This window comes from Elephantulus edwardii, unplaced genomic scaffold, assembly GCF_000299155.1.
Source record: "Elephantulus edwardii isolate Elephantulus edwardi_28Jun2011 unplaced genomic scaffold, EleEdw1.0 scaffold00348, whole genome shotgun sequence".
NCBI lineage: Eukaryota > Metazoa > Chordata > Mammalia > Macroscelidea > Macroscelididae > Elephantulus > Elephantulus edwardii.
The window spans coordinates 1,070,184-1,081,727 of NW_006400098.1; the positions used below are offsets into that span (position 1 = coordinate 1,070,184).

Consider the following 11,544-nt stretch of genomic DNA (forward strand, 5'->3'; position numbering starts at 1 on the left):
TCTCGGTAGCAGCAGCGGAGACGCAGGCAGAGGTTGGGGTTCTCCACGGCCGCCTGGCCCCCACAGCTTTCCCGGTCCCACATATCACCTTCACAAGCTGGGGACAGAGGGGGACAGAGGCACATGGCTTCGGCTTGGGGCCTGCCGGTCCTAACAAGGCCAGGCTGGGGGCTGTGGCTGACCTGGTACTTGCTCCCTGTGGGACCCGAGGTTCAGTAGTGCATGCCCTGTTCCCTCACATTCAGGAGTCCTCACCACCCCCACCCCCACCTTCTTCCCGCACATTCAGGAGTCCTGACCCCCCAGCCTCCTCCTGCACACCCAGGAGTGCTGTCCACAGTTCCTACTCCCCTAGGCCAGGAGCCCTGACTTCCAGCACCTCCCACAGCCCATTCTCCCCCAAATCAATAGTCGTGAACCCTAACCCCTGCTCCCTTATCACAAGAGTCCTGACCCCCAGTTCCTCCTCCCCCAGACCCAAGAATTCTGATCCCAGCCTCCTCCCTCGGACCCAGGAGTCCTCCCATAGTCCCTTCTCCCCAAAATCAGTGGTCCTGACCCCTAACCCCCTCCTCCGTCTCCACCCCCAGGGTGTGCTCCCTCAGAGCGGATGTCTAGTCTGGGGCCCAGGTTCTCAGCCACTACTCACTCCATGGATAGAAGAATCCCTGGATTCCATTCCCATCTGTGAGAGAAAAGGAGCGACATTGGGGGCTGCAGGTCGAGAACAGCGGCCCCCGCCCCGGCCCCCTGACTTCTTCTCGTGCCCCTCACCCACTGAGCCCTGCATGAGCAGAAAGAGGCTCAGCGTCGAGATCCCCGAGGCCGCCATGCTGCTCCCCAGAGCCCTGGGGCCTCTGTGGGGTGCTGGCCATCACCCCAGCAACAGCTGGGCCCCACCCTCCCCATGGTCCCCAAGATTCCAAGTTCTGTTGCGGGGATGGGGCCCTTACACTGGGGGGGGAGGCGGGAAGGGGCTGGATAATGCCTGGTTGCTATGGAGTTGCTTCCTTAGTGACAACATGAAGGGGGGGCTTTGGAAGAACTCCTTGGAGGAGGGGCACTGGACAGAGGTACGGAGGCTGGTCCTCAGACATCTTCCCGCAGAGGCAGCGTCTCTGAAGGCCAGCAGTGGGAGGGGGTCTGGAGACTCCGTTGCTAGGGAGGTCCTTCCCTTCCAACCTGAGGGGCCCTGGTTGCTAGGGAGTTCTGCCCTTATCCACCAGGGAAGGGGGCTCTGGACACAGAAGGGCTCACTGAGCCCTTTGTGAGGGAAGGGGACTTAGTAACGGTCCACCCAGCTGGCGAAGATAGCTGCTGCCCACCTGCTGGGCCCCTGGAAGCATCTTGGAGGGGGGTGTTCTTCACTGTTGGTGGTGCAGAAGATAAAGCATTCAGAGGCTAATCAGAGGGTAGGAGGTTCGAAACCACCAGCCTGTCCTGCGGGGGTGGGCAGGATGAGGCAGTGGCTATGTGAAGGTGGCCCCGAACACGCCATGGGGCTGTGGGGACCACTGGGAGGGGAGCACGTGGGAGAAGCAGAGGGTGTGGGAGACAGAGTGGGCACCTCTTTTCTGGTCTGGACCTCAGTTTCCCCACCTGGGAACGGGTCAACAGGTCAAAGTGGAGCTCAACAAGCTTTCTGCATGGACTCCCCCGTGCGTGTGAGGATGAACTTGGCTTTAGGAGAAAGGGGACTGAGGACCAGTTCAAGGTCATGACCCTGACTTTGACTGTGAGCTTCGCAGCCCTTGGGCATCTCAGCTCGTGTCAGGCTGTTTGACTCTGAGTGAGGTCTCTCCAGTCTGATGGAAGAGGGACTAGGGGGTCAGGACGTCCAGGTCTGAGGAAGGAGGAGGGACTAGGGGGTCAGAACTCCCAGGAGGAGGAGGGGCTGGGGGTCAGGACCCCCAGGTTTGAAGGAGAAGAGTTTGGGGGGGTTGAGACTTTGGAGTTTGAGGGAGGGGGCTTGGGAGTCAGGACTTCTGGGTCTAAGGGAGGAGGAGGGTCTGGGGGTCAAGACTCCAGGTCTGAGGAGGATGAGGGGCTGGGGGTCAGGACTCCTGTGTTTGAGGGAGAAGGGTTGGGGGTGGTTTGAGACTTTGGAGTCTGAGAGAGGAGGCCTGGGAGTCAGGACCCCTGGGTCTGAGGGAGGAGGCCTGGAGGTCAAGAGTCCAGGTCGGAGAGAGGAGGTTCCGGGCATCCAGACCCCAGCTTCTCTGGAAGCTACGTGAGCTGCCCTGACCCCCTTCTCCCGTAAACCTCGTGGTGACCGACTCCCTCCGTCACTGATGACACAGGTCAGTGGGGGCTCGGTAGGGGGCCGGGGGTGGGGGTCACAGGGGCTGAGGCCAGGCAGCTGCTGAGTTTCCTGTGTCAACATCATCCGGACCCACTTCCCAATTCCCGGGATTCCGTAGGGATCAAGGAGGGGGTGGGGGGCGGGGCCTCCGGCCGGGACACGGCTTGGCCTGGGGGGGGGGCCCCCGGCACGGCCCTGGCCACTAATGACAGGTTTGGGCTGCCTCTGCGGCCGTCTGCCCCGTCACCCCCCAGAGGCCAGACAGGACCCCCCAGGGACAGACAGACGGACACACACCGCTCCGGGCCTGCTGACCTCACACCCGGTCGGCCCCACCTGGTCCAGAGCTGGTGCTGGAGCAGGGACCCCCTCCTCACATGTCGCCCAGTCTGTCCCCCTCCTCGTCCTGGGGCCATCTGGAGTTCCAGGCACCATCTGCCTCCTGTCCATCTGTCTGTCATGATCTTCTCTTCACGCTGGGACTTTGTAGATTTCTATCTGCCTTAAGCATCAGGCTGCTACCCACAAGGTCAGCAGTACGAATCCCCCAGCCCTTGCACAGAAGCAAGATGAGGGTGTCTGTGCGTGTGTGAGGACCAACCGCTGGGGGGCTGTGCTCTGTCCAGTGGCGCTCGATGAGCTGGTTTGGCTCTTTCAGGGGGTCACCTGCCAGTTCACCTTGTTTTTAGGGAGCCTGGTAGTTTAAGCGCTTGACTGCCATCTGAAAGGTTGATGGGTCCAGTCCACCAGGTGCTCTTCAGTGGGACGGTGAGACAGTCAGCTTCTGTAGAGGGGCCAGCGCTGGACACCGTGGACAGTGCCAGGCTGTCCTTCAAGGACGCTGGGGCCCCCCATCCCTCCGGGTCACCGTGAGTCGTGACTGGGTGGCAGCTCTTAGTCGACTTCACCCACTGTCTCAGGCTGGCCCTCGCGTCCACACTAGTCACCCTGTCCCCACCCCAAGGGGATGAATGTCCAGGATTCCTGGACTTTGTCCACACACACCCTACCTGAGGCCATGCTGGGGGAATCCCACCCACGAGCCAGGGTGAAGGCAGAGGTCAGGCAAGAAAGGGAACTGACAGAACCTCATCTTCCTCTTGCCCCTGACACAGTGCTCTCTCAAATGCGGGGTGTCGGAAGGATTCTCTCCATGTCCTAGAAACAAGGGGATAGGAACGGGGAACAGTACTGCTGGGTCTGAGGGAGGAGGGGCTGGGTATCAGGATCCCCAAATCTGAATGAGGAGAGAATGGGAGTCAAGATTCTTGGTTTTGAGGGTCAAGACTCTTGAGTCTGAGGGAGAAGGGGATGGGGGTCAGGATTTCAAGGTCTGAGGGAGGAGGGGCTGTGGAGGGGTCAAGATTATTGGGTCTGAGGGAAGAAGTTGGGGCCCTTACTCCCTGGTCTGATGGAGGAGGTTGGGGTCAGGACTCCCTGATCTGAGGGAGGAAGTTGGGGTCCAGACTCCCTGGTCTGAGCGTGGAGGGTCTGGTCTCTGGACGTCCAGGTGAAGGAACTCCCTTCTAGCCCCTCTTGCTCTTGAGTTTCTAAAGAAAGTCAAGCAGTCTTCCTCCCTTAAGATTCGTATCCTCAGAAACCCAGCCGGGGAGGGTCTCCCGCAGTGAGCATCCCTGAGCCCGGTGAGTTTTGGGGATTTTCCCCTCTCCCCCTGGCAAACATGGGGTGGCCGTGACTTCGGGACCACTGTTTGCTTTATCGCCTCTGGCCCAGGCCCAGTGCCCCCAGCACTTGGAGTCCATCCCCCAGGCTGGTGGTGGCCTGAGTCACCTTGGCCGGCTCAGCCATCTGGGGGGGGGCTACGTCAGCGCTCCCCTCGCTGACGCAGCCAGAGGCCCCCCACGCTGACTCAGCCGGAAACAGGTCCCCTGCGGGGCGGGGACCCCGTGGTCAGGAGGCCTGGGTCCCTGCGGGTGTGGGGCCAGAGGGCCTCTGGGGGGCCAGAGGGGGCGGCCTGGCTGACTGAGGCCGCTCTCACCTGAGCCGATGAAGTCATGTCCCTCTGTGGGGGGGCTGTGACCTCACCTCTCTGGAGACCAGAGCCTTTTACTCCCTGCTTGTGGGGGATGGAGGGCGTGACTCCATGTTCCCAAAGCCCCCTTTCCACCTCAGCAAATCCCCCGGAGTCAGGCAGGGAGGGCGCCCACAGCATCTTTGATGTCCTTGTCACCTCCCTGTCCTTCCAGGCACCTCGGTCCCAGGAGGATCTGAGGCATCCTGGGGACCTGAGTCAGCCATGCCCTCAAATCAGGACCCCTGTCCTTTTACTTTCGGGAAACTCCACAATAGTCCTCACAGACTCCCTTAACTGGGGACCCCCTCTCGGTCCTGCCCTCTCTTTCACCTGGACACCATCCTCCTCCCCACCCCACCCCCAGCCTGGTGGCCTCTCTGCCCTCTCCCTGGCTGGGGTAGTGGTCCCCCCAGCACCCTTCTCTTCCAGTGCTTCTGTCTCTCCTCTCTGTTCCCTGTGTCAATCCTTTCTGGGTCTCCCCGCCCCTCCCCTGTCTCCCCTCTACTTCTCTCTTCTGTCTCTCCCCCTCTCTTCTCTGTGTATCTCTGTCTCTTCCCTTCTCTCTCTCTCTACCTGCCCCCTCTGTGTCTCTTCTCTGTCTCTCTCAGGCTCTCTCTGGATATATGAATAAAAACCAACAGAAACAACAGTGACTTGTGTTTACTGAATAATACTGGCTGTGTGCTTGATGTGAATGGATGCACTTCACCCTTATGAAGGACGGCTGTTTGGAGGTGGACAGGCTCCTCTCCCCATCTTACAGAGGAGGAAAACTGAGGCACAGAACTGGGGAGGCACGAGCCCCAGGTCCCACGTTCTCCAAGTGTCCCCATGCATTGCGCTTATGTCCTCATCTCTGCCTCCTTGAGGAAGCTTTGTCCTGTCTGTCCGCTCCCTGTCCTGGGTCTCTGAGTCTGTGTCCATCTCTCTGTGTCTCTGTGTCTGACGTCTGTCCTTCAGATCACTCCATCGTCTTTACACGCCTCAGGCCCTATTTCCTCCTCCCCTCTCTTGGGCCTCAATCCCTTCATCTTGCTCTCATTGAGTCTCAGTGTTCCTTTTCCTCGGCGTGGGGTGGGGGTGTCTCAGGGTCACTGGACCACCCATAGCTGTCTTCTTGCTCTCTGACCTGAGACTCAGCATGTGATGCCCTCCAGTCTGCAGTGCTGGCTGTCCAGTCCTCCCTGCCTGCCCAGGGCATTTCCCTTGAACGTCTACAGGTGTGTCCCACTGTCCCCATCTCTCCATGCGTCTCAGCTTCAAAAATTATCTCTGTCCCGCTCTATCCCATGTGCCATGGGATCCATCTCTCCATGGGTCTCTTGTCCCTCTGCCTCTATGACCCACCATTTCTCCATGTCTACCTCCATGGTCTCCATCTCTCCACGGCTCCGTCTCTCCATCTCTATATCTCCACCGTGTCTATCTCTCCACTTTTACGTCTCACCATCTCCGTATGTATCTCATCCCTCTACCTCTATGTCCACCATCTCCATCTCTCCATCTCTATAACCTACTGTCTCTATCTCTTCACTTCTTCCCCCCCTGAAAATTTGCACAGCAAGCATTATAAAGTTTATTTGAATGAGTGAATAGAATGATATGTGAATAAGATCTCAGTAAGCCATGTTTCCCCTGTCTCTCCTACTGACTATCTCCGTGGGTTCATCTCTTCATCTCTCTGACCCTTTCTTTCTCCGGGGGTCTCAGTCTCAGAATCTCTCCATCTCTCCATCCCACTGTCACCATTTCTCCATGAGTCTCTGTCCCAAAGTCTGTTCATCTTGACTTCCCACTGTCTCTTCTTTGCCAGGTATCTCTGTCTTTCTAACCCTATGCCCCACCCTCCTCTCTCCCGTGTCTCTGTCTCACAGTGTCTCCGTGTCAACATCTCCATCTCTCTGTGTCTCTCTGTCTGAGTCTTTTTTCTGTCTGAATCTCTCCTTCGCTGTCCCGCTCAGAGTCTATCTCTGATTCACTCTCCCCTTCTCTCATGTGTCTCTGTCTTAATGGCTCTCCATCTCTCCATGCATCTCTGCCTGTCCACCTCTCTGGCTTCATCTCTCCATCTCTGTCTCCGTCTCTCCATCTGTCTCCATCTCTCCATGCGTCTCTGCCTGTCCATCTCTCTGTCTCCATTTCTCCATCTCTTCTGTCTCCATCTCTCTATCTCCATCTTTGTCTTTCTTTGCATCTCTGCCTGTCCATCTTTCTTTTTCTATCTTTCCATGCGTCTCTGCCTGTCCACCTCTCTGTCTCCATCTCTTCATCTCTGTCTCCGTCTCTCCATCTCTGTCTCCGTCTCTCCATCTCTGTCTGTGTCTCTCCATCTCTGTCTGTGTCTCTCCATCTCCGTCTCCATCTCTCCATGCATCTCTGCCTGTCCATCTCTCTGTCTCCATTTCTCCATCTCTTCTGTCTCCATCTCTCTGTCTTTCTTTGCATCTCTGCCTGTCCATCTTTCTTTTCCTATCTTTCCATGAGTCTCTGCCTGTTCATCTCTCTGTCTCCATCTCTCTGTGCTTTTCTGCTTGTCCATCTCTCTGTCTCCATCTCTGCCTGTCCATCCCTCTGTCTCGTCCTCTCTCCCTGCACCTTTGTCTCTGGCCTCTCACCCTTGACCTCAGCATTTCCACCGCTCTCTGGGTCTCTAGCCCGCTAACTCCATCTCCCTAGGTGGCTTGGTGTCAGTCCTGGCATTTCTCTGACTCCATCTCCCCAGGTCCACTTCACTGCCCTTCCCCACTTCCTCTGGCTGCCTGTGGGGGACCCCCGCCCAGACCCCCGCCCACAGCCAGGCCGGGCTCTCCAGCCGCCTGCGTCTGCCGGCCAAGGAGGTGGAGGGAGGGGACTCCCATGACCTCACCAGTCTCTCTCCGACCACCCCCCCTTCTCTTTTCAACTTTTCCAACTTTTCCTTTCGTGCCTCCTCCGAGCCTCGCGGCCGTCTTCTGTCTGGATGGAAAAGGCAGGCAGCGGAGTGAGTCAGGATGTGTCAGGCCGCCCTCCCGCCGCCTGCCCCCCGCCGCCGCCCCGGCCCCCTATATAAGCCCCCGGGCGCCGCACGCCCTCACTGCGCCGCCGCTCCCACCGCGGCTCTTATGCCTTCCCTCCGCCGGCCACGGCCCAGCTGACCCCGGCCCGCAGCGGCCAGGGAAGGGTTAAAGACCCCGGCGCCCTCTCCCTGCCCTGGGAACCCCTGGCCCTGTGGGGACATGAACAGTAAGTGCCTTCAAGTTCATGGCCGAGGGGAAGCCGGCGGTGCCAGAGGGCAGTGAGCAAGACAACGGAATGGACGGAGGACCGAGGGCGACCCGGGACCCGGGACGGGGCACCGACCCGCTGGGTACCGACCCGGAGAAATCGTGGGGCAGACGGGGCGCTGGAGAGGGGGCCTGGGTGTCAGGAGGGACTCAGAAGGGGGACATGCGGGGCCGGGCCGCGGAGCCACGGGGACCCTCAGACGGGCACCCGCAGACAGGCAGCGGGACGCCGACAGAGGGGCTCCGGGAGGGAAACTGAGGCAGGAAGACCGGAGAAGCCAGGTTCCAGCAGGAGAGAGCTGTGCGGACCAGCGAGGGCCAGATGGACAGACAGACAGCCGTGGGGAGGGGCCGGGGAGGCCGGCGGGAGGGGACCAGGGGGCGGGCTGGGGGTGTGATGGGGAGCGGGCGGCCGGGGGGCGCTGATTGGCTGGCCCCCCCCGGCGGGGCGCGGGGTGGGCAGGGGACGGACCGGCCCGACCCCCCGCCTGCCGTCCAGGTGCGCGGCGGGTCCCAGGGCCCTGCAGCCGAGGCATCCCTTCCGGGGCCCGGGCACTCGGGGGTCCCGGGCAGGCGCGGGGGTCCGCGGGCCTGGCGGTGCCCCGGCTCCTCTCCCTGCCCCCAGGTCCAGCTCGGCGCGGGCCGGGGGAGGGGACAGGTTCTGGCCTGTGGCTCCCCCCTCACGCCCCGCCCCGGGGCCCAGATTCCGGCGTCTGGGGGCGGACGGGAGACGCCCGGCCCGTCTACCCGCCCCGGGCCGCGTCTGCTCCGACGGGCGGGGCCGCCAGGGCGCAGGGAGCCCGCCCGCCGGGGACCTGCCTGCACCCCCGCCCTCGGACAGCCCTCACCTCCGCCCTCACACCGGGGTCCAGCCCCTGGCGGACCCTCCACCCCCAGGTCCCGGGGTCCTGACCCCCAGGCTGGCCCTCCACCTTCAGACCTGAGTTCTGATACCCCCCAGGCTGGCCCTCCACCCTCAGACCCCAGAGTCCTGAACCCCTGGCTGGCCCTCCACCTCCAGGCCCTGGAATCCTGACCCCCTGGGTGGCCCTCAACCCTCACACCCCAGAGTTCTGACCTCTCCACCCTTAGACTCTGGGTCCTGACCTCCAGGCTGGCCTCTCAACTCTCAGACCCCCTGTCCTGACCCCCAGGCTGGCCCTCCACCCTCAGAACCCAGGGTCCTGACTCCTAGGATGGCCCTGCACCTTCGGACTCCAGAGTCCTGTCCCCCAGGCTGTCCTCTCCTCCCTCAGACCCTGGAGTCCTGACCTCCAGCCCATCCTGCCTGAGATGGGGAGCTGGACCCCCAGGCTGCCTCCTCCCTCGAACCCAGAGCTCTGACCCCCAAGCTGTCCCCTCCTTCTCCCTCAGACCCTGAAATCCTGACCCCCAGCCCCTCCTCCCTCAGACCTGCAGACGCCCACAGGCTGCCTCTTCCCTCAGATTCAGAAGCCCATCACCAGCAGGTCCTCCTTCCCTCGGACTAGGCCTCTGACCTGCTCTCTTCGTCCTTCTAGGTGTTTGCAACCTGGTTCTGGTCGTGCTGAGCCTGTGGCCAGATCACGTCTTTGCCCCTGGCCCACCTCCCGGTCCCCCACGAGCCTCCCCAGACCCTCGAGCCGAGCTGGACAGCGCCGTCCTCCTGACCAGAGCTCTCCTGGCCGACACTCGGCAGCTCGCAGCACAGCTGGTAGGACCTGGGGGTGCCGGGAGCAGGGGAGTGGGAGGCCAGGGCTGAGGTGGCCCAGAGAGGAGCCAGAAGGTCCTGAGTGGGAGGGTGGAGATGAGACGGATGGGAAGGGGCACAGCAGAGAGGTGGGCATTGGGTGGCAGACACGGGGCCCATGGAGAGGATACAGTGAGATCCCCAGAGAGCTGGTAGGGAGCGAGGGGCAGATGCCAACGGGGGTGGCTCTGGGAGGGAAACTGAAGCAGAGAGAGCGGGAGACCCCAGGCTGGGGTGAAGTGTAGGGAAGAAAGGGGTTCAGCTGGGCAGGGGTGAAGGGATCTCTGAGCTGGGCAGGGTGTCCGCCCTTCAAAGCTGCTCTCCCATCAGAAAGACAAGTTCCCAGCTGACGGGGACCACAGCCTGGACTCGCTGCCCACCTTGGCCATGAGCGCAGGGACGCTGGGAGCCCTGCAGGTGAGAACAGAGCGAGGGGGCATGTGGGGGTGTGTGCGGTGGCCGCTCGGAGTGGAGGGAGTGGGAGTGTGGCCGGTGTTCCCTGACTCCTGGCTCCTGTCCCCATGTCCCCAGCTGCCTGGCGTGCTGATAAGGCTGAGGGCCGATCTTCTGTCCTACCTACGCCACGTGCAGTGGCTGCGCCGGGCGGGTGGCCCTTCCCTGCGGACTCTGGAGCCCGAGCTGGGGGGCCTGCAGGCCCGGCTGGACCGGCTCTTGCGCCGTCTACAGCTCTTGGTAAGTTCTCGCCCCCAAGACCTGAGACCTCATCCCATGACCTTAGAAGCCCAAATCCACCAGAAAGACCTCATCCCGTGAACTTAGAGCCCCAAATGCATCAGGAAGATCCCATCCCGACCTGATAACCTCAAGGTCCTTGAAACTTGGGACCCCACGACCCTGGTCCTGAAACCCCAACCCACAGTTCATGATCCCATAACCTCAAACTCTTAGACCCAAAATCTTTCCCTAAACCATAGACCACGTACCCTAAAATCCCAAGACCCCAGGCCTGAGGCCCCACGTCTCAGCTCAATACTTTAACCTGGCCAATACCTGGCCCCAAGACTCCAAATCCTGGATCTCAAGGTCCCGCTCCCAGACCCCCAGATGTAAGAGCCTGCCTCAGCCTCAACCCCGAGATGCCAGACTCAAAGAACCTAGACCTCAGATTGCCCACGATGAGACCCCAGCCCCCAAGTCTAGAGCCCAAACCCTGACACCTAGGACCAGGGGTCTTAAGCCTTAAGCTCTCCCAGCTTCATCACTTGTGTCTCAGTCCCGGAGACCCAAGGTTCACAGATCCTGACACTTTGAGACCCTGTACTTTGATTATTAGCCCTTACAGCTCTAAACGCTAGCTTCCTGAACCCTATGCCTAGGAGACTTCACACATGAGTCCTGGGGCCTCACTTGAAAAGGCCCTGGGGCTAAAGTTCAAGATCCCAGTTCTGGACTACAGACCTCTCCCAGGGTCCCTGAGCCTGAGGCCAGAGCCACCAGACCCACCAAACACTGACCACCCACAGACCCTGGACCCCAGCCCTCACCCAGCTGCACACCCCACTGCCACTCACCCAAGCCTGACCACCTATAGACCTGGGACTCTGGCCCTCACCCAGCTCCATACCCTGCTACTGCCCACTCATCCCTGACCACCCACAGACCCTGGACTCCGGCCCTCACCCATCTTCACGACTTCACCCCAACATCCTGCCATGTCTAAAGACTACACCTCGTTCCCGCCCTTCACCCCAGAACCCTAAAAATACAACTCTTGGAGCCCAGCCTCAGTTTCCTAATTCCAGCATCCTTCAGAGCACCCCCCACACACACACCCCCACCCCGCCACCCAGACACCTCCGCCCTCCAAAGCTCTGGAAATAAGCGAGAACCCTTTCCCCAAATTAATTCAACACCTACCCCAAACATCCTTTCTCCTGGGCCCGTGTGGCCCGCGTGCCCCTGTGCCTTAGCTAACCTTCTTTTCTCTCTTAACAGATGTCCCGCCTGGCCCTGCCCCAGGCGCCCCCAGACCCTCCGGCGCCCCCGCTGGCCCCTCCGTCCTCCGCCTGGGGCGGCATCAGGGCGGCGCACGCCATTCTGGGGGGGCTACATCTCACGCTTGACTGGGCCGTGCGGGGACTGCTGGTGCTGAGGACCCGGCTGTGACCCCTGGACCCAGAGCCTTGATCGTCCTTGAAGCCAGATCTTATTTATTTATTTATTTCGGGACTGGGGGCGTGGCGGCCAAGGGACC

At 61.0% G+C, this 11,544-nt stretch overlaps 2 protein-coding genes across 2 annotated transcripts in view; one reads left to right on the top strand and one right to left on the bottom strand.

The window, feature by feature from the left end:
• Positions 1-832, bottom strand: part of TMEM190 (transmembrane protein 190) — a 2,026-nt gene extending 1,194 nt beyond the window's left edge. The window contains exons 1-3 of the mRNA XM_006901862.1: positions 775-832; positions 650-685; positions 1-97 (exon numbers count right to left, since the gene is read on the bottom strand). Coding sequence (XP_006901924.1) covers positions 1-97; positions 650-685; positions 775-832 — 191 coding nt within the window. The remainder of the gene's footprint in view (positions 98-649; positions 686-774) is intronic.
• An 8,294-nt stretch (positions 833-9,126) lies between these two features.
• IL11 (interleukin 11) lies at positions 9,127-11,544 on the top strand. Its single transcript, XM_006901827.1, has 4 exons — positions 9,127-9,293; positions 9,660-9,746; positions 9,861-10,022; positions 11,286-11,544. The coding sequence occupies exons 2-4, from the start codon at positions 9,717-9,719 to the stop codon at positions 11,454-11,456; spliced, it is 363 nt and encodes a 120-aa protein (XP_006901889.1). The 5' UTR covers positions 9,127-9,293; positions 9,660-9,716; the 3' UTR covers positions 11,457-11,544.